The 23,587-nt window shown below is 43.4% G+C and overlaps 1 protein-coding gene across 1 annotated transcript in view; it reads right to left on the reverse strand.

The window, feature by feature from the left end:
* The window catches only part of slc7a11 (solute carrier family 7 member 11), a 158,725-nt gene extending 136,063 nt beyond the window's left edge, over window positions 1-22,662 (reverse strand). The window contains exon 1 of the mRNA XM_059963389.1: window positions 22,380-22,662. Coding sequence (XP_059819372.1) covers window positions 22,380-22,662 — 283 coding nt within the window. The remainder of the gene's footprint in view (window positions 1-22,379) is intronic.
* Window positions 22,663-23,587: the final 925 nt, after the last annotated feature.

Below are 23,587 nucleotides of genomic sequence, written 5' to 3' on the forward strand. Positions count from 1 at the left end.
TTGGTTGCCTCTGTACACCCCAGTATTTGTTCTTTTTTACTTTAAGTTCTCCTGCGCGACAGCCAACAGCTGTCTGTTGTTTTAAGTTTTTCTAGTCTGTAATGTTGGCCAGAAAGAATGACAATCTTCAAATCAGTTAATTCAAATGAATCAAGTACAGTGGAAGCAGTCTTTGTTCTTGCCGTGTGCTTGGGGGATGGAGGCTGCCATTTTGTGAAGACACTCGATTCTCCATTTTGTGAGCTTGACATGCTGGACTTGATTAGTGTTTTAAATAAGTCACAAAGACCGGGTAATCTGCTGGACTGGAGGTAATTTCCAAATAAGGAGTTGTTTGTGAGGTGTTCTTTGGTCGGCTATAACATGCAGACTTGTGAATGCCAGAGGTGATTCGAGCTCATTACTGAGTGAGAACAAAGAGCCATGAGTCAGCAACTGTCCCTTGATGGGGAGAGGCCAATAGATGGATGCTGCTTTGGACCAGAGCCAATGACCAGGTATTAAAGGCCAGTCACATGACCTGCAGCCAATGACATGGGAATGCAACATTTGAATTGATAAGCAATGGATATAAAAGTGGATGCTTTGTGTGTGCCGATGGCGGTAACTTCAAAGAATAACCATCGCAGATACAAGCGAGAAAAACCCTGTGTGAAGCACGTGGAGAGTGAGTCGGGACCAGGAGGAACGAGGAGCGCCTGGCCAGCGTAAATTCCTCCGCCCGGGTAATACCTTTGCTATTATTTGACTATCCAGGAGAGTCGGGGGTACTCAGCAGGTGTGCGCACAAGGTATTTAGTGTATAAATTCACGTATTTGTTAGTTTGAACAATAAAGGTAATCGTTAGTAAATACAGATCTCTCTGCAACTCACTCAGAATCGTTGGAAGAGGTAGAAGCGGTGTCTCTCTCTCTCCTCTCCTTTCCAACAGTAACTACACAAATGCGCACTTTTATGGTGAGATTTGACACCAAACATGTCGCTTGTTTTTGGTAGATGTGTCCTGTGCATGCCCAGTAGGAGGAGATTCGCTGAAATCTCCATTTCAGCGATATTTTCAAAAATGCATAGTGTGGACGCCTATCATTTTTATGAGAAACCGGCATTTTCAATATTATCCGGTCTAGTGTGGATATAGACTAAGAGGCTGGAATTAACTCATACCATGATGAACCTCTCAAAGCACTTCATGATGGTGGATGTTAGATCTATGGGCAGTAGTCATTAAGGCATGTAAACTTGTTTTTCTTAGGAAACGGGATGATGGTAGTGTAAATCTTAGACTGAAGCACGGATAGGCAAGTATCCCTGTCAGCTGATCTGCACAGGATCTCAGGACATGGCCAGGGACACCAGATGCTATACATGAGTTCACTCTCTGGAACACTAATCTATGTCTGTAACAGTGACTGTGGATATAGTTTCATTGGAGACTGTCAGGGTGGTTGTAACATTCCAATCCCCAATGTGCATAGTTTGCATTAAGCTCATCAGGAAGGGATGCTGCCTGACTTTGTCCTGTAGCCTGACATAACATGTAAACCCAGCCACATCCGACAGCTGTTCTGGAACTTGATTTTGGACTCATATTTATGTGCATCAGTAATGAAAAGTTGAGGGAGAGTCTCTTCATCTCTCCCTCCAAAAATATGCCATAGAGTATTAATATCTGATGGCCTGCAGAATTCTCTTTAATATGTCTGAAATGGGACTCATAATCTTTGTTGAGACAACGTCGACTAGTTGTCCATAGGGTTTTCGCGGCAAGGCATGAAAGTAGACTACCAGAACTTGCTTCCATGCAGCAGCTGCTGCTGCTGCTGCTCGGGTTGGGACCCGGCTAGATTTGAACTCAGGACCATCTGCTTCGAAATTCAGTGTTGATGCCACTACAGACCAGCAGATACAAATAGATATCTCAAGATTCAGGGGCAAAAATATCCCACTAACTAATGACGTACATAAATTACTTGTTTATTATAGGTGTTTCACCTATATATCTGATATAGGTGAAACACTGATCTGTTCTGGCAAGTGTCCCCAAAAAACGCCAAAGCTAAAAATGCCACTCCTGGTTTAAGATGGTGCTACCAAAAACATGAGATGGCTTGCTAATAGTCAAAAACAAAGGAATTTGATTAAAACCATTACTAATAACACTTCATTTGAAGTAAATTGTGGTAAGCTATCACTGCAAACAATGAAGAAGCAAGTGAAGGTAAAGGGAATTCACAGGGTGTGCCCTGCTGGTGCACTGCAAAATCCACATACTTGGAATTGCAGCCACGTTAGTGGGAATGAACAATTTGGAGGAGAGAAGATTGGTCAGAGGAATTCTGATGCCCGTCCAACTAATCCGAGTATGAGAGTGGATCACTTTGAGCACTAAGCCCATTTGGAGAGGTTGAGAATGGCTTCTTCAGCAGCAAAATGCATGTCCAAAGCGAATCGATGGACAGCGTGTTCAAGGGCCAGAGCAATTCACTGCAGGAGAACCTGGGTCCTAGTGCGAGGTTTCTCTCTCTGTGATGCTAAGACTGTGAGACTGCTCCCGACTGTTGTAATTTGTGTCTGCAAACTTGGTGATGATTTGTCCACTACTATGATGAACTGAATATCAAGGCTTTGGGCCTACTCCAGGCTGCTCCTGGGATCTGGATCTAAGGACCCAATTTGCTTCCGAATGCAGTTGTCGTTGCTCGCTTCTACTGTTTATATTATTTATTTTGTGATTTTTTTTTTGCTTTTTCTGTGGGCACTGTGGGGTTTGTCTTATTTTTTTTAATTGGGTTCTTTTGGGTTCCTTGCTTTGCCACTGCCTGTAAGCAAACAAATCTTAAAGATGTATAATTTATACATTCTTTGCTAATAAATGCACTTTGAAACTTTGACACCCAGATTTCTAATATGCTGATGAGTACTGCTGCTTCTCAAATAGAATGTATTAATAATTGTACATACAAATTCTGCAAATGTTCATGACGGCTGGTGAATTTTACTAGACGTCATTTGGTGGCATTAATGGGTGATGACCCACAAATCCGGCAGTCTGGTTGGTAATGTATTGTAAAGTTCAAAATATGTGGATGGTGTTAATTTGTCAATAGCAGCCATATAAAATAATGAATCAGAAGTGCTACCATGTACCATGTAGTATCATGTACTACAATGGGGACTTTTTTTTGATGATTCACAATGCTATTTCAAACTACTAGGGCTTTTATTTCCTTTCTTGAAATTTGTTCAGTCACTCCTGCTGACAAACTACTTGGAATGTGTCAGCATTATGAACTAACTTTGTACAATGTGGGTGGACCACAACAAGCTCCACCCATGTAAAAGAAAATTAAATCTTTGACTGAGTGTGAAGCTCGGTTAGCTTTGCCATTTACCAAAGTTATAATGTTTTCTAGTGGACATTCAGAACCATTTAAAAACCTATGATAAATAAGTAACTTTAAAAGTTTGATTTTTTAAAACTCAAATAATTGAATAAGGCTGTGGAACATATTTTAATCTTAAATTTCATCTTTGCAGCTGCAAATTTTCTGTTCAAGTGAATAAATTCATGTATCCTAAGCAGGGTTTATGAACAGACTGCTCTGATTAAAAAAAAGAAAATTCCAGCAATCTTTTATCCCAGTGTTGGAATCCAAGTGGCATGTAGCAGAAGACAGATCTAAAGAAATATGAGTGAGCTCAGCCTATAGGTAAAGTCTCCACGTTCAAGTGGGAGTTGCAAAAATTCAGGAATTTACATGCGGGCTGTTCTGTAAAATCCAAGCCATTGATATATGGACAATCAAAGCAATTTAATAAGAATTTGTTTTGCTAGAAATTTTTATTCTTTTTTAGCATAAGGTACTGCTCAGTTTAAAGTGTTCAATGAAGGCGGCAGATGACAGTACATGTCATACTTCATAGGATCTTGGAAATTTAAGATACTCTGCAGGCAATGTGCTGTCAAAAAAGAGCAAGTTCACCTAATCTCATTTTCTAGCATTTGATTTGTAACTAGCAAATCGTGGTTCTTTAAGTATGTATCCAAGAATCAGTTAAATATGTGGTGGGAGTTCTGAACTCCAGCAGCCTCCAGGTGGTGAGTTCCAGGTTCCTATTCTGTGGAAAAAAAAGCTTCCCTCACTTCATTGTAATCATTTTTATAAATTACTCCTGAGTTTTGATAGATTTGTATATTCTCTACCTGTTTTCTCATAATGTCTTCCCTTGCCTTCTTCTAAAAAATCCTAGCTTATTCTATCTTTCCTCACAACTACAGTTTTATAGTTTCCTCTGTACTCTCTCCTGGGCAGTTATATCTTTCCTGTTTTGAGGTGACCAGAACTGTGTGCAGAACTCAAGAAATGCCCCAACTAGTATCACATAGATTTTTACCATAATATCTTTCTTACATTTCTGTGATTCTGTTGAAGGATAACATCTCTATTCTGTTATTATGTTATTAATCTCTCCTGCTATCTTTCAGGATTATACAATCCACATTCCCTTTTTCCCTCCACAACACACTGTAACTTTTGATTTATTATGTCTTCCTTTGCCATGTTGTAACTCCCCGAATACATTATCTCACAATTTCACACTTCTTCAGATTAAATTTCATTTGTCATTTCTTTGTTCAACTGTCTAGGTCATTAATATCTTCCACAACATTCCTCTACCTGTAAAACCATAGGGTGTCCTTACCTTCTAATGCAGATCTAGATAATTAACATACATTAAAAAAAAGCAAAGAACAAAAAACTGAACTGTGGAACTCTCCTGGTAACAATAAAACACTGACCAACAAATACCCTTTGTTTCTTGCTGCACTCAGTAGGATTTGACTTCTTTGCAATGTAAAGTAACTTTATTATCAAAGTACATATATATTACCATTTACAACCTTGAGATTCATTTTATTGTGGGCATACTCAGTAAATACAAGAACCCTAATAAAATTAATAAAAGACCGCACCCAACCAATATGCAAAAGACAACAAACTGTGCAAATACAAAAAGAAATAATGTTAATAATTATTTTTTATCAAATATATATATAAGAAAAGACAGACAAATTCAAGACGATACGTGCAGTAAATGCCCAAAGAAACCAAAAACAATCCAACACATTACAGGATCCTGCAGCAGTTTAATTCAATCTGATTACTTACACAGGCACACATCATTCCCTAAAATCTTGCTTTAAAATACAAACTCATGTAATACACCACACCTTACTACAAATACAAGCCTGATCCAGTTTTAGAGTCAAAGTCCCACAGATTATATTACGAACAATTCGTTATTACAGATAAGACAATCCATAACAAGATATAATAGATATAATAATACAGGATAAACAAGCGGGGGCAACTTAATAGATATAGCCATTCCTAACACACATGACATGCAGAAATCACTGAGATAAAAACACCAAAAATATGCTGAATTTAAAGAGGAAATTGAAAGACTATGGAACAAGAACAAGGTATACATTGTCCCAATAGTATTATCAACCTAAAGGCATTATATAATAGCAGTAAACAATCAAGGCTACAAAGAAATATCTTCAGAAATACTAACCACTACTAGAATAGCCCTTAAGTTCCTAGCAATTGAGAAACTAGTCTATTTGGCTCTGCCTGTACCTCAGGATTTACAAGCTTGAGCTGAGAAGAAAACAAACAAAAGTACAAACAAATAAATAAGTAGATAGATAAATAAATAATTACACAAGCAAGCAAGATCGAGAACATGAGATGAAGAGTCCTTGAAAGTGAGTCCATAGGTTGTGGGAGTAGTTCAAAGATGGGGCAAGTGAAGTTGAATGGAGTTATTTCCACTGCTTCAGGAGCCTGATGGTTGAGGGGTGATAATAATTCTTGAACCTGGCAGTGTCTGTTCTGAGACTCACACTACCAGGCATCTCATGGGATCATATCAAAACTTTATTGAAAATAAGCACATTAAAACCTGGGAGTAAGTGGGAAGCTGTACATGAGCTTTTCTACGGATTTGTGGATTGTATTAATCTGGTATTTGTTCAGGATCCTGTCGATCCTTCCAGAAACCGTAGAAATATAAGGAAGATAGGCAGTAGCAACAGATTCCTCCTCATTGTCAGGTTTCCTTGTTTCCATCAACCCTTTTCTCAGGATTCAAATTCTCAGCAACATTTATAGATGAGCACTGATTTCTGACTTTAGCAGTGATTCCAAAAATTAGTAGTTGAATAACAAGGAGGAAGCTGTATCATTCATTTTATTTTTGAACTCACATTCAGGGTGGGAAAGCAAACCAAGTAAGTAAAATGGGATAGCTTTTGACTTGTTGACATAAAATGAATGATAATGATCATTTGGTAGCTGCTTTATATTCTTCCTTATGTTGACTTCTATTGAATTTGCCATGTCCTATTGTAGAAAGTAACTTAGAGTGCATTGTGCTATCATGCCTGTTTTATTTATGTAGTTCATGCTCTCCTGATATAAGCAGAACAATTCATTGGGCACTTGACATTAGATTCAGCAGAGGGAAAGCCTTTCTGATGAGTCTCAGGTACCTATAAGTCATTTGCAGGCTATGACAGGATTCCTTTCCCATGAAATGAATGTATGAAGGGTGTTAGTCCAAAAACGTCGACTATTTACTCTTTTCCATAGATGCTTCCTGGCTTGCTGTGTTCCTTCAGCATTTTGTTGCAGAATGTTGCTTGGATTTCCAACATCTGCAGAATTTCTCTTGTTTGTAACCAGAAAAAGTTCACAAGTCAGAAATGTGTCCATAATCTGAGTTCCCACATAGCAGAAGATGCCTGTACCCTTACAACAGCTAGTAAATCCATTGTACCAGTCTCCCAACTACACATTTGGATGTGCAGGCTGCACATAAGTTGGCTGTTTTTAAACTGGGGAGAATCTGCAGAAGGTTTCACCAGTAGTACAACCCTTCTTAAAGAGTAGGCGAAAAACAATAAATATTGTATAGCTCCAGATGCCTTCTCTGAGATTACCACAAGCATTCCACTTCATATGCTACTTTCACCTTAAGTAATTTATCGAATTGGTAAATTAGGCTTTGAAATATCTTCAAGCCTTTAATTCTATGCCAATGTCATTTAATAACAAGTCCAACAAGATAACTGCTGACTCCACTATGAATGTTATTATGTAAAAGGTTTTTGTCCCATCTCTGCTCAAACAATAGAGTACCGGTAGGTGAGGTTCAGGAAGTCTTCTGTCACTACTATTTAAGAAGGTTTTTCTTCCTGTGTTTATAAAAGAAACAGGTGAAGCCTAAAAGAATCAGCTGACACTTAGTAAAAGACTGTGGATATTTTTCCTGTCAGTGTATGCGTAATCACAAAGAAGATAAGTCTTTTTCAAACCTTTTCCTCAAGGAAGCTGGTGAATACCAATCTCCCAGACACTTCCCTCTCACTCTCCTTCCAAATCCTGTCCGCTTCTGCACCCCTCTCCTGCACCCCCCTCCCTCTCTACACCACTCTACTGATTGTGATCAAGCGAAGCAGGAATGAAAATGTGCCTTGTTAAACCCACAAATGTTTTTCTTTCTCGATTTGCCCATTGTGAAGCATCATGGTTCTGCCACGTATATACACAATTATGCCACACTATGAAGTAAAATACTAAGGTACAGGTATATTATTGCAGAACACATGAAGTGACCTGTATCCTCTCCAGTACAATACAGCTATTGTACAAGCCCACGTAAATGAAAGGATGATTAACTTCATTTGCATTCATCTTCACTTCCAGCCCCTTCCATTAAGATTAAGAATACTTGTTCAAAAGTGATTGAATTGAAATTCTCTTGTAATTTCCTATGGCATGGATAATTGTTAAATGATCAAATTCTAATATTTATATATTTAACAAGGAAACATATTTGATATTTATGTCCCCTTCTGAATGTTTATGCTGATTTCTTAATAACTACGGACATTTCAAGCCATCCTAAAGAAAGAATTTTGGCAGAATCCTTTGGTGCATCGTAACATTGTGAAAATATTTACGAGTTTGATGTAGAGAGAGAGTACTGAGATGGTAGAGATGCTGTTATTTTTATGAGTATTAAGTCAAGGTCAAATGATAAAGAATAGCAGGGACATTTTCCTCATGGTCTAGCCAATACACACCTTAACTACCATCATATTGACTCTTGTAGCATCTTGCAATGCTCACAGTGATTATTATGCTTCCTCACTCATCAGGGCGAAAGGTAGAAACATTATCTCTTAAGTACCTTGTCATCTCCTGTGATGTTGAAAAATGCAGTGTGAATGTAAATGTTATTTTTGCTTATTTGTTTTTATTCCCCACCTCTCCCCCTTTCCTTCAGTATTAAATCAAAATGTTATCTAGGTTGACGCTCCAGTCTAACCCAGGGCATGACGCGATTTGGAAGAGTCATCCTGCAGCACAGTACAGATAGTAAATTGCCCTCACAAATAGACATAAAAGATCCCATGTTGCAATTCAAGGAACAGGAAGGAAATTCTCCAATGTTTTTCAAATGACTTGGCCAATATTTATCCCTCAACCAACGGCACCAAAATCAATTTTCCAAAAGTGGAAACTGTTCAATTTAAGAACTATAGGATGTGCTCTCTATGTTGCTGATCTATTGTTTAGTATGTATCATGCTAAAGTGTCTGCCTACCTCTGTGAAGTATGCCTTAGTAAGAATGTACACTTTCAATAAATAAAGTAACTTTATTATTAGATTGAATAACTGATTACTTTCCAGTATCTCAGTGTAAGATAGTGGGAAATCAAGCACTACAAATACTTAAAATGGGAAATAAAACAGAAAATGCAGGAAATGCTCAGATAGTCATTCTGTATCAAAGGTGAGAGAAATAAAATAAACAGAAGGCACCGACGGCAATTTGCTTTTACTCCCACATCACAGCAATGTGGATCATAGAAATTCACTCTTTGGAATTCAAATCACTACCAACTATATGAAATAAGAATAAAAATTCATTATGGAATTAATATGAGAAAATGTAACAAAATAAACACAGAATGTGATAGGAACAATTTTTTTCAATTATTTGTCAAAGATCCATGTTATAGAAAATTGTATATGAGTTTTCTAGGAACACAAACCCTTCATTATGCAAGAGTGTACTGTACCGCAGTTGCTCATTGTCTGTTTGTCCAATCTGATATCTTTAATTTCCCTGTCCTGTAATCTACCCCCATTTTCTCATCGTTAATCTCATTTGTGTTTGCGGGTCCTTGCTGTGTATCTCTGTGTTAGAATTAAAACATAATTCTTTGGCTGCAAAACATTTTACAGCATCCTGAGGTAGTGAAAATCACTATATTACTACAAGGGTGTGACTGGGTGGGCAGTTGAGGTGGGTGGAAATGGGTTTGTTTTGTTTTATTGTGTGTGTGTGTGTATATATATATACACACACAAATGTATATGTATGTGTATATATATATATACACACAAACAAACGTATATATACACATAATTAAATTAAATAAGTACTGTAGTGCAAAAAGAGAGCAACAAAAAAATAGTGAAGTAGTGTACATGGGTTCATTGTCCATTCGGAAATCGGATTGTGGTGGTGAAGAAGCTGTTCCTAAAATGTTGAGCGTATATCTTCAGACTCCTGGACCTTTTCTTTGATGGAAGTGATGAAAAGAGCATATATCCTGGTGATGGGGGTCCTGAACGGTGGATGCCACCTATTTGAGGTATTGCCTTTTGAAGATGTCCTCGATGCTGTGGAGGCTAGTGCTCATGATGAAGTTGGCTGAGTTTGCAATTTTCAGCAACTCTTTTTGATCCTGTGCAGTGGCTCCTGCATTCTAGACAGTGAAATAACAGTTCGAATGCTCTCCTCAGTATATTGGTAAAAATCTGCGTCCTTGGTGACAAACCAAGTGTCCTCAAACTACCAATGAAATATAGCCGTTGTTCTTTTGAATTGCATGCATCCTCTTGTGCAATTGCTCAACTTAGTTGTGATCTATTAAAGTCCTAGAGTTAGTCAACATGAGAAGAGGCCCATAGGCCTAACACATCCATGCTGAACAAGTTGTCTTTCTGAACTAATCCATCCCTCGAAGCCTTTCCTATCAATGAACATGTCCCAATGTCCTTTAAGCAATGTAATTGTACCCAAACCTACCACTTCCTCTCACAGCTCATTCCAAGTACCCACATCCTCTATATGAAAATCATGACCCTCAGTCTGCTTTAAGTCCTTCCCCTATAACCTTAACCACAAACCCTCTAGTTATCAACTCTCTTACACTGGATAAAGAATCTTATCCTATCAATCTTATCCTAGTTATGATCTTATAAATATCCACCAGGCCCCTCCTTCACTCCAGGGAGAACCAGTCCCAGCCTATCCAATCTCTCCTTTTATCTCAAGCCCTGCAGTCATTGCAATATTCTGAACCCTCTCTAGCTAAGTGTATCTTTCCTATTGTATGGCAACCAGTAACGCACACAGAAAATCAGGTACTGCTGGACCAACATCTGATACAGCTATAAAAAGTTGGCCCAACTCTTGTGCTCCTCCAATGAAGGCAAGTATGATGTCCACATTCAGGAAACTACGTACCTGTACCCCTAGCTCCCTGTTTCACAACACTTTGTTCTCTGGGGCTATGTTTAAGTGTACAGTTAACTACCTCAAGAAAGTATCACAGTGTAGTGGGTGTGCTACACGCAGCGCTGAAATAACGACATGTAGTCGGTGAGCTGCAGTTGCGAAAAAGGTTTATTCAAACTTCGCGGCCTCGCTTTAAAGCCTTCTTGATCCCGCCCGGGGAGGGCGGGAATACTGTAGGGGGCGCGTATTCACAGTCCCGTCCCGTACGCGGGCTTTTCCCCTTGCTGGTGAAGCAGGCTTGGCGCCCTTTTTGGGGCCGGCCTCAATGCTGGTGCGTGCCACTTTGTGAGCCGGTTCGAGTGCGCTGGGAAGTGGGTCGCCATATAACTGGCGATACTCCTCCACCAATGTCCTCAGTCTGGGTCAGACCCTGTTTGGGAGGTCTGCCTCTGCGCCGCGGTGCCTGAATCTTGACCGGTTGCGCCACGTCCATATGGGCCAGTTTGAGTCGGTCCATTGTGAAAACCTCCTTTCTCCCCCCAACGTCCAGCACAAACGTGGACCCGTTGTTCCCGAGCACCGTAAACGGCCCCTCGTAGGGCCGCTGTAGCGGTGCCCGATGTCCGCCCCGTCGTACAAAAACGAACTTACAGTTTTGCAGGTCTGTGAGTACGCAGGTCGGGTTCTGCCCATGCTGCGAAGTGGGTACGGGGGCCAGGTTACCAAGCCTCTCGCGTAGTCTGCCCAGGACTGCTGCGGGTTCTTCCTTTTGCCCCCTTGGGGCTGGGATGAACTCTCCTGGGACAACCAGGGGTGTGCCGTACACCAACTCGGCCAACGAGGCGTGCAGATCGTCTTTGGGCGCCGTGCAGATTCTGAGCAGGACCCAGGGAAGCTCGTCCACCCAGTTAGGCCCTTTGAGGCGGGCCATGAGAGTTGACTTCAGGTGACGGTGGAAACGTTCCACTAGTCCGTTTGACTGTGGGTGGTAGGCAGTTGTGTGGTGCAGCTGTGTCCCCAAAAGGCTGGCCATAGCTGACCACAGGCTGGAGGTGAACTGGGCGCCTCTGTCGGAGGTAATGTGGGCCGGTACACCAAAGCAAGATACCCAGGTTGCAGTCAGTGCTCGGGCGCAAGATTCGGAGGTGGTGTTGGTGAGCGGGACTGTCTCTGGCCATCTTGTGAACTGGTCCACAATAGTCAGGAGGTGCCGTGCTCCTCGCGACACTGGCAGCGGGCTCACGATATCCACATGAATGTGGTCGAAACGCCAGTGGGTGGGGAGGAACTGCTGCAGCATGGCTTTGGTGTTCCACTGCACCTTGGCTGTTTGGCAGTGCATGCACATTTTGGCCCATTCACTGACCTGCTTGCGGAGTCCATGCCAAACGAACCTGTTGGAGACCATCCAGACAGTTGTCCTGATGGAGGGGTGCGCTAAGTTGTGAATGGAGTTGAAAACACACTACCGCCAGGCTGCTGGGATGACGGGGCGGGGTTGGCCGGTGGTGACGTCACAGAGTAGGATCCTCTCACCTGGGCCTATGGGGAGGTCCTGGAGCTGCAAACCGGAGACTGTGGTTCTGTAATGAGGGATCTCCTCGTCTGCCTGCTGCGCCTCCGCAAGCCCTTCATAGTCTACCCCCTGGGACAGGGCTTGGATATTAGGGCGGGAGAGGGCATCCGCCACGACGTTGTCCTTTCCCGGGACATGCTAGACATCCGTCGTGTATTCAGAGATGTAGGACAGATGTCGCTGCTGGCGGGACGACCAGGGGTCGGATGTTTTCGTGAACACAAAGGTAAGCGGTTTGTGATCCGTGAACACGGTGAAGGGCCTACCTTCTAAGAAATACCTGAAACACCGGATTGCCAGGTATAGCGCCAACAGTTCCCGGTCAAAAGCACTGTATTTGAGCTCGGGTGGTCGTAGGTGTTTGCTGAAAAAAGCCAGGGGTTGCCAGCAACCCTCGGTGAGTTGTTCCAGCACTCCACCGACTGCCGTGTTAGATGCGTCCACTGTGAGGGCGGTAAGGACGTCTGTTCTGGGGTGCACTAGCATGGTGGCGTTTGCCAAGGCTCCTTTGGTTTTAATGAAAGCGGCGGCGGACTCTTCATCCCAGGTAATGTCCTTGCCCTTACCCGATATCAGGGCGAACAGGGGGCCTGATTCGGGCAGCTGAAGGGAGGAAGCAGTGGTAGAAATTCACCATACCCACGAATTCCTGAAGGCCTTTGATTGTGTTGGGTCGGGGGAAATGGCGGACCACGTCTACCTTGGCGGGCAGAGGGGTTGCCCAGTCTTTAGTAATCCTGTGGCCCAGGAAGTCCATGGTGTCAAGCCTGAACTGGCATTTGGTCGGGTTGCTTGCTAGGCCATATTCACTCAGTCGGGCGTAGAGTTGACGGAGGTGGGACAGATGCTCCTGACGACTGCTGCTGGCTATGAGGATGTCATCCAAATAGATGAACACGAAGTCCAGGTCGCGTCCCACCGCGTCCATTAACCGATGAAACGTCTGTGCGGCATTCTTCAGGCCGAACGGCATGCGGAGGAACTCGAAAGGGCCGAACAGGGTGATGAGTGCCATTTTGGGGATGTCGTCAGGATGCATCGGGATTTGACGGTATCCCCAGACGAGGTCTACCTTGGAGAAGATCCGTGCGCCGTGCAGGTTTGCTGCAGTCCTGAATGTGCGGCACAGGGTAGCGGTCCAGTGTGGTAGCCTCGTTCAGCCTGCGGTAGTCGCCGCATGGTCTCCAGCCCCCTGTTGCTTTGAGCACCATGTGCAGGGGGGAGGCCCATGGGATGTCGGACCGCCGTATGATCCCCAATTCCTCCATCCTCTTGAACTCCTCCTTCGCCAGTCAGAGCTTGTCTGGGGGGAAACCTTCGAGCACGGGCGTGGAGGGGTGGTCCTTGTGTCGGGATGCGGTGCTGTACGCCGTGTCGGGGCATGGCCGCTGTGAACTGCGGTGCCAGAACCGATGGGAAATTCGCCAGGACTCTGGTGAAGTTGTTGTCGGACAGCGTGATGGAGCCGAGGTGAGGGGCTGGCAACTGGGCTTCACCCAGGGAGAACGTCTGAAAGGTCTCGGCGTGTACCAGTCTCTTCCTGGGCAGGTTGACCAGTAGGCTGTGAGCCCGCAAAAAATCCGCACACAGGAGCGGTTGGGCTACGGCGGCCAGTGTGAAGTCCCACTTGAACTGGCTGGAGCTGAACTGTAGCCGCACCATACGGGTGCCATAGGTCCTTACTGTGCTGCTGTTCGCGGCCCTCAGGGTGGGACCCAGTTTTCTGTTGCGGGTGTCGTAACTCGTCAGAGGTAGGACGCTGATCTCGGCTCCGGTGTCGACCAAAAAGTGGCATCCTGACTGCTTGTCCCGGACATACAGGAGGGTATCCTGATGGACAGCCGACGTAGCCATCAGCGGTGGCTGGCCCTGGCGTTTCCCGGCGACAACAGCGGGCTTCTGCGGCCTACCGCTGGTGGTAGAAGCACCTTTTTTTTCATTGGTCTCCTCACCCTTGCCTCTGGGGTTAGTGGGCTCTGCTGCTGGGCCTGGTCTGGTTTGCTGCTGGGAGTGTGGCCTGGTGATCTGTGCGACGGACGCCCCACTCTCCTTCTTGGCGTTCCACAGCAAGTCTGCCTGGGCCGCCACCTTCCGGGGGTCGCTGAAATCCATGTCGGACAGCAGCAGGCGTATGTCCTCAGGCAGCTGCTCCAGGAACGCCTGCTCAAACATGAGGCAGAGGCCTTGTGTCCGTCGGCCAGAGACAACATCTCATTCATTAAAGCCGATGGAGGTCTGTCTCCCAAGCCATCCAGGTGCAGTAAACGGGCAGCCAGCTCATGCCGTGAGAGTCCAGAAGTCCTTATGAGCAGGGCTTTGAATTCCGTGTACTTGCCGTCCGCCGGGGGAGACTGTACGAACTCCGCAACCTGGGCCGCTGTCTCCTGGTCGAGGGAGCTCACCACGTAGCAGTAACGTGTATCCTCTGAGGTTATCTGCCGAACGTGGAATTGGGCTTCTGCTTGTTGGATCCATAGGTGAGGTCGCAGCGTCCAGAAGTTTGGCAGTTTTACCGAAACTGCATGAACAGATGCGGCGTCGTTCAACTCTGGTCCAAATATCGTTTGGGTCGTCGGGGTCACCAATCGTAGCGGTGTGCTACACGCAGCGCTGAAATAACGACACGTAGTCGGTGAGCTGCAGTCGCAAAAGAGTTTCAGTTTCAAACTTCGCAGCCTGGCTTTAAAGCCTTCCTGATCCTGCCCTCCCCGGGCACGTGTAGGAGGCACGTATTCACAGTCCCATCCCACGCGTGGGCTTTTCCCCTTGCTGGTGAAGCAGGCTTGGCGCCCTCCTTGGGACTGGATTCAATGCTGGCTCACGCCACTTTGTGAGCTGGTTCAAGTGCACTGGGAAGTGGATCACCACAACAGGCTATTTTTTTTGGCCATGATTGTGATCTAATCTCTTTTTTCCTTTTCCTATTTACAAACAATTCACCCCATTGCTACAACATGCAGAGATTTGTGCTTCCAAGTAAAGAGAAATATAAGATGAGCCAACAATAGACTTAATAGTATTAAAAAATACAAGATAATGAAAGTTAACTGGAAGTTATTATGGAAAAACAGTTAATAAGTTGTCCTACCTTGTAATAGCAGATTTACAGTGGAGATACTGAAGTTCACAAAATCAGCTCCAGTTTCAGAATAATTGCCAGACATAGTTTCAAAGTGTTGATTCAACATCTTTCAAATAATTCAAACGGATAATGGTCATTTGGGAAAATAGAAAAAAATTCTTCGGTTGAAATGCTGAATTTGCATCTTGCCAGATGAAAGATACTGTGCAAGATAACATTTCTCTGAATTACCCACCAAATATAAAAGTAAATCTAAATCACTCACTTTTTTGTAAGCTGGGTAAAGCTATCAAGTAGATTACACTGAGGTCATTAAGTCCACTGGTTTGCTGTAATATATACTTAAAATGAATTCTAATTTGATTCAAAATCCATAAATACATTAATTTCAAACTATCATCCTAATTTTCAGCAGTTTCAATTCTCTAAGTTACTTAACTAAACATTATATAAATAAGATAAAACTTTGGCCACACACAGAGTATCATGAGCAATTCTGGTTGCTTCATCACAGGAGGGGACAGGTGCAGGTAGAAGTGATGAGTTTAATTGAACATCCTGGTCAGCAGAAACCTTGAGGGCTACAGGGCCTGTTCCTGAGCTGTATCGTTCTTTGTTCTAAAAGGCAGTGACTGCATACAGATTAATAATTTCCTCTTGCTTTCAAATATTACCAAGGAAACTCACAAAGCTTCCTTATAAATTGTGGGATACATACGAGGAGCAATTGATAAGTTCATGGCCTAAGGAGTTAACTTTAGAAAACCTAGCACATTTATTTTTCAATATAGTCCCTTCCTACATTTACACACGTAGTCCAGCATACAGATCTCGGACCTCCAGAAATTGTCCACAGCAGGGGTGATTGATAAGTTCATGGCTTAAGGTAGAAGGAGATGAGTTATACAGCTCTCTTTGAGTGATTATGCAGAAAGCTTTGTTAATATCAGTTAAGAACTTAGATGGGTGATTGATAAATTCATGGCCTAAGGTAGAAGGAGATGAGTTATTAACTTCAAATTTTCTGCATAAACTCTCAAAGAGTTGACCTGCATGTGCATGTAACGAGAGCTGTATAACTCATCTCCTTCTACCTTAGGCCACAAACTTATCAATCACCCATCTGTGGAAAGTTTCTGGAGGTCCAAGATCCGTATGTTCCATGACCGCTGGACTAAGTGTGTAAACTTAGGAGAAGACTATATTGAAAAATAAATGTAACACGAGTGAATCTGCAGATGCTGGAAGTAAATAAAAACACAAAATGCTGGCAGAACTCAGCAGGCCAGACAGCATCTATGGGAGGAGGTAATAACGACGTTTCGGGCCAAAACCCTTCATCAGGAGTGAAGTAACATGGGACAGTCTAGGGGAGATAAGAAGTCGGGGAGGGGGGGGATGATGTAGAGAGCTGGGAAGTGATAGGCTAAAGGGAAATGGGCTGGGAGAAGGTGCAGAATTATAGGAAATAAAAGATGAAGAAAGGCAGGGCTGGGGGGAGATTATAGTGAGGGGGGGGGGGGAAAGAGAGAGAAAGAGAACCAGACTAAAATTATGGATAGGGATGGGGTAAGGGGGAGGCAGAGGTACCAACGGAGGTCTGTGAGTTGGATGTTCATGCCGGCAGATAAGAGGCTACCTAGGCGGGAGATTAGGTATTGCTCCATCGACCTGCGCATGGCCTCATCTTGATGGTAGAGGAGGCCATAGACAGACATGTTGGAGTGGGAGTGGACTGTGGAATTGAAGTGTGTGGCCACAGGGAGATCTCGCCACTGCTGGAGGACCGAGCGCCGGTGTTTGGTGAAACGGTCTCCCAGTCTGCGGCGGGTCTCCCCAATGTATAAGTGGCCACATCGGGAGCACCGGATACAGTATATCACCCCGGCTGACTCGCAGGTGAAGTGGTGCCTCACGTGAAAGGACTTTCTGGGGCCTGGGATGGTGGTGAGGGAAGAAGTGTGGGGGTAGGTGTAGCACTTCTTCCGTTTGCACGGATAAGTGCCCGGAGGGAGGTCGGTGGGGAGGGATGAATGAACAAGGGAGTCGTGTAGCGAGCGATCCCTGAAGAAAGCCGAGAGTGGGGAAGATGTGTCTGGTGGTGGGATCACATAGGATCTGTAGGCTGGTAGGGTGATAGGCAAGGACCAAGGGGGACTATATCCCCCTGAAAGGGGCTTCCCTTCATCCACTATCAACTCTGCCCTCCATCGTGTCTCCCGTATTTCACGCACCTCTGCCCTCACCCCATCCCCCTGCCAGCCCACCAGGGATAGAGTCCCCCTGGTCCTCACCTATCACTCTACCAGCCTACAGATCTAACGCATAATCCTCCGTAACTTCCGCCACCTCCTACAGGCCCCAGACACGTGAGGCACCACTTCACCTGCAAGTCAGCTGGGGTGATATACCGTATCCAGTGCTCCCGATGTGGCCATTTATACATTGGGGAGACCCGCCGCAGACTGGGAGACCGTTTCGCCGAACACCGGCGCTCGGTCCTCCAGCAGTGGCGGGATCTCCCTGTGGCCACACACTTCAATTCCACAGACCACTCCCACTCCGATACGTCTGTCCATGGCCTCCTCTACCGTCAAGATGAGGCCACACATAGGTTGATGTCAATACCTTATCTCCCACCTAGGTAGCCTCCTTCCTGCCGGGATGAACATTCATCTCACAGACCTCCGTTGATACCCCTGCCCCCCCACCTTACCCCATCCCTATCTATAATTTTAGTCAGGTTCTCTTTCTCTCTCTTTTTCCCCCCTCAATAAAACCTCCCCCCAGCCCAACCTTTCTTTCTCTTTTATTTCCCATAATTCTCCACCTTCCCCCTAGCCCATTTCCCTTCAGCCCATCACTTCCCAGCTCTCTACTTCATCCCTCCCCCCACTTCTTAACCCCCCTCGACCATCCCATGTTACTTCACTCCTGATGAAGGGTTTCGGCCCGAAACATCGTCACTACCTCCTCCCATAGATGCTGTCTGGCCTGCTGAGTTCTGCCAGCATTTTGTGCTTTTATTGAAAAATAAATGTGCTAGGTTTACTAAAATTGACTCCTTCTACCTTAGGCCACAAACATATCAAACACCCCTCGTGTCTTTGCATTACTTTAAATGAGCAAAACTGTTCTTCTTTGAATACTTCTGTCACTTTCTGTTATCCAAGTTGGTAATCTATGTTAGGTAACAGCACTGGAGACTGATCTGCATACATAAAAAACTCACAGCAACAGCTGATGATTTCTACTTCAGGTACAGAAGTCGACAAATTGCAACTTTTACATTTTTGTTTGACATCATTTTGGAATTACATACAGTATACTTCTTGGTTTGTCTAGTAACCCTCTCACTTCAAACTGAGCTTCAACCTCAACTTCAGAGACTGAGTTCATAACCAAGGTGAATAATCCACCCAGTACTATGAAAGTGACACAAGTAGAGTTGCAGTCTTTTGAATGAAATCTGCAGCCAAAGTCTTGCGTGCTATATGAGGTAGATATAAATAAGGACAATGACATAATTAGGGGAGTTGGTCCCAGTATTCAGAGCAATGTTTATCCCTTAATTAAGAAATGTAAAATGGAGTATCTGGTGATATTGCATGCAATTCCACCATTTCCTGTGAATATTTCCTCTGTCACACCCTCTTAGAAGGTGAATTTGCTGAGTCATAATGAAGAACACCACATGAGATTTGTGGCTGTATTAGAAAGAATTTTTGGAAGAAAGCCAATCTGCAAATTAAGTGGGAACAATGTCCTGGCTTTACTTCTTTAATTTTGTTATGCAGCTAAGCTACTCGGTTAGATTCCTGCTTTTAAATCGACTGCCATTTAAAGACAGACATTATACTGTTATTCAATTTGCAACTCTGACCTTGGAATCAGAATATTACAGATTCACATTTCACTACAGAATCTGGAGCACAAATAAACTTCATGCGACACTGAGGTGCTCCTGGACTGCTAGAAATACTGTGCTTAGGTAAAGTGTTACAATGAGATTCTGTGTACCATCTCAAAATTCCACAGGAGTTATCCTCAATTATCTCAATAATATTTATCCCATAATAAACAAATCTGAATTAGATTGTCTGGAAATGTTCATTTCACCACTTCCTAATAACCATCCTGTTTTCTGTTGAGCTTTAGATATGCATCTGGCATTCAGATCTAAATCTTCAGTAACAAAATGAAGGGCAATTATTTGACTATTGTGAAAGAACAAGTATGGATATTTAACCTACAAACATTAACTGCAAAATCTGCAGATATTTGAAATCCAAAGCACCACACACAAAATGCTGGAGTAACTCAGCAGGTCAGGCAGCATCGATAGAAAAGTCATAAGTTATAAAGTGCTGAATATCATAGAATTGAATATAGGTTACGTAAGAGGAAAACTGGGTAGTCTTGCAAATGAAATTGGGAAGTTGCTTTGCACTGGCTGATGTCACAATTAAGGTAGAAGCACCACAAAGTCGGTTGGTTCTATGGATAACGTTGGTACCAAATGTCCTTTAGTGCTCTCCTTGACTGGTTGCAAGTCCTCTAGTTATCTTTTTGATCTTGTTTCCACCATACTTAATTACCTTCTTCCCCAGAACATATTCATTATGTGAAAATTAGCACACTATTTAAGCCACAGCAAAAACTGGGATGCATTCTGTCACAAATAAAATTGTAACTTCAAATGAGACTTATTATTAAGATATGCTTAAAACTCCGACAGCTTTTGGCTTAAGTTAGCCGAGCAGAAACAATGAAAAGAACCTAATTAAATATAATGTATAAAACAAATATACAGTGTGATTTCCCACATTCAGTATCATTGAAATGAAACTGCACAATAGAAACTACCTGATTTAAGAATAAGATATTTGAATTATTCATTTAAATAACCTAAAATTTCTTATTTATATTGTATAGTATCAGACACAATTTTCCTTTAAGTACATACAGTTGAATTTCCCATTTTATCCAAATGTGCTCAGGTAATTAATTGATAGTAAAAAGAAAATAAATGCATTCATGTAACACCTTTCATAACCTTCAAACATTCCAACACACATTACACCAAGTTACTACTTCATTGTTTAAGCTCTAACATAATGATAACTGCCTGAGCCGAAATCAGAGAATTTGGTCATTATTCAATCTTGTGGAAGAACTCATTGATTCGAACATCTGTGGGAATAAAGGTATTGTCAGCATTTGAGGTCGAAAACCAACATCAGGACTGACTTCTTGCAGGAGTTGAAAGGAGCTGAAAGAGAAGTTCCTCGGGGTAAGAGCAAGTTCAGACAAGCGGATGAGAGTGCTAGTGGAAGGGAACTAGTTGGATCGTTGTTAAAAGAAGTAGTGGGCTTTAAGATGTTTCTGACGGGGAATGGGGAATTCCTTTCATCCCAGAGATGGTGCTCAAGCTGCTTCCAGCAATTTGTTTGGTGCCCAGATTCCAGCATCTGCGGTCTCTTGTATCTCCACCCTGGTCGTAATTATGGGACTGTTTACGGGATCTTGCTGTCTATAATCTGATTCCTGAGTTTCCTAAATTACAACAAATACCTATTCTCTTAGGTATGACAGCAGTATGAATAATGGGGCAAACACGAGGAAATCTGCAGAGGCTGGAAATTGAAGCAACACACACAAAATGCTGGTGGAACGCAGCAGGCCAGGCAGCATCTATAGGGAGAAGCACTGTCGCTGTTTCAGGCCGAGACCCTTCGTCAGGACTAACTATTAGTAATTATTGTTAGTCCTGACGAAGGGTCTCCGCCCGAAACCTCGACAGTGCTTCTCCCTATAGATGCTGCATGGCCTGCTGTGTTCCACCAGCATTTTGTGCGTGAATAATGGGGCAATGTTTTTTATAGAGATTTCCTTTACCCCTTTATACATTTAAGGTGGACAAGGAGTTAAACTTCCAATAAACTTAGTGTTTTCCTTCCCTAACATCCTCCTGCTGACAAATGCTTCATAAGAGCAATCAAAATGATTCAAACCCTGGTCAGCATTCCTACCAAACACAGTTGCTTTATCCTAATTTTATTGCTGTTTGTACACCATCATTAGAGTGGCTAGTATAACTATTTTTCTGTTCAAGATCACACCATGCAAAATCTTCATAGTCTAGAAATGTGTCAACGTTTTAGAGTATAGTCCATTATTATGTTGATGATAATAATAAACCTGCCAATTTAATTAGAATAATTATAGGACAGCTTCTAGTCAGCCAGTCAAGGCACGAAAAGTTTGCAAAGTTGATTCACAGCATCTGATTGTGTGTTTGCTTCCACTTGTCAAGAAGTTCCCAATGGCTGGGCTGGGCTGGGCTGGGCTGGGCTGGGCTGGGCTGGGGGGGGGGGGGTGCTGGGCTGGAGGGGGGGGGGGGGCTGGGTGACCAGGTAGAAAGTTAGATGTGTACCTGGTGGTTTGGCAGTGGATGCAATTTTTGTCCAGAAATTAAAGGACAAATTATGGGCACAAATTCCTCTCCCCGTGCCTCATTCAGCACCAGGAATAACAACAATGAGCTAAAAGAGGGAAGACACGTCAATCTCCGCAAGATCTCACCGGTTGGGTGCAGGCCTAGGAGCAAGACCACGTGTTACCGTCAGTGATGGGGCAAAATAGGGCGGGTGGAATTTGTATCCCGAAATTTCATGCGGCGATTGGGACTGAGGTACATGTTCCTCACGGCTGAGTTCACAAAACAGTGCCAGCATCTTTGCATATGGATTAACCGTGTGTGATAATCGTGGCACAGAGCATACATATTCAGAATCTGGACACAATGTGCTACATTGATTGACATCCCATCACTGGAATTCATCGGATGTGGTTTTCAGTTTAACATACAGCAGAGTCATTCAACTTGCTTTCCTATTGTATCGTGTTGCAAGCTGGAGGCTTACACCAAAAGGAAGATTCCTCACCGCCGATGCTTTAAAATTAGCTCTTAATCCACAATCTAAAACTTTTGTAATCAGAATCCTCCTACCACTTCTCAGCATCACTGCCGCTGATCATGTCTTCCCGAGTTAACAAAGAGCAAGCGAGGACAACCCCCGTAAAGTTTGAGCAGTGGAGCACGACTCACCGAACAGCGACAGGATACCGCACGCAGTCCACATCACTAGCGCCATGCCCACCGTACCGGTGTGCTGCAGGATCCCCTTGGGAGAGATGAAAATGCCGCCGCCGATGATCGTCCCGATTATAATCGATATACCTCTCAACAGAGTTACCTTCTTCTTTAAAACCACTTTCTCGTGTGCTTTTTTACTTGTTTGTTCTGAGTCCGTATTACTCGGCACATATCCACAGGTGTCCGGGTTGTAGCGCTCTCCGCTGCAGATGGTGGGTAGTGGATCACTGGACATGTTTTAATAACCTATACTGAATATGTCAAGGCAGGTTGAGTGGTTTAAATTTGCTTCTTGCTAACGCTGTTTATTTTTTATGTTGATAAGTTACACGTTCCGTGTGTTTTTTTCCTGTGTGCATGCGTATCAGTGTCTGTACATCTCGAAGTTAAGATACAGTGTGTTTCACGGTCTCTGCGTTCTGGGAGCCACAATTTGACTTCCGCTTGCTCCCGAGCAAAGAAAAACTCGGTTGATGTCACCACTCAGGCCGTGTTGCATCAGCCAGAAAGCAAAGAGTTGTGGTAAATCCGAACTTGTCCCCACTATTTCGGCGATCTGTACCGCCCCATTAAATGGCCCCGCCCACTTCGCACGCCGTCAAATCCCTATCCTCTTTCTCTCGCACAGACAGGTATACTTAATTCCACTCACCCCTCCATTCTCTCACGTGCCTGTAAAAGAATGCAAAGACAATTTCGAATGTAATCTGGTCGGTGGATCTACTCCATCTGCATTTCTTTCCACGTTAGGACTTTTCTCTATTTCTGGGATTTCTTTATCTCGGAAAATGATTCAAGTTTCTGTTTTATAAAAATTATACACTATTTCATTTTAGACTCTGACACTCGGGATTATTGTCAAACACCCTATATAGACAATAGGGAAACATGCATTTGTTTCTGTTTTACAACATTCTGACATTTACTAAATTATATTCTGCCCTGGTTTGTTTGAGTTAAATTCCATCTGCCATTCCTTTGCCCAATTTCCCAATATCTTGTTGTAATCTGAGACAAACTTCTTCATTGTTCACTATTGTACTAATTCAAAGTAATTTTTTTTACCCAACTACAGATATCTCACCATATACAACAATGAGGTTCATTTTCCTGTGGGCATACTCAACAAATCTATAGAATAGTAACTATAACAGGATCAA

Source organism: Hypanus sabinus, chromosome 3, assembly GCF_030144855.1.
Source record: "Hypanus sabinus isolate sHypSab1 chromosome 3, sHypSab1.hap1, whole genome shotgun sequence".
In the NCBI taxonomy this organism is placed as follows: Eukaryota; Metazoa; Chordata; class Chondrichthyes; order Myliobatiformes; family Dasyatidae; genus Hypanus; species Hypanus sabinus.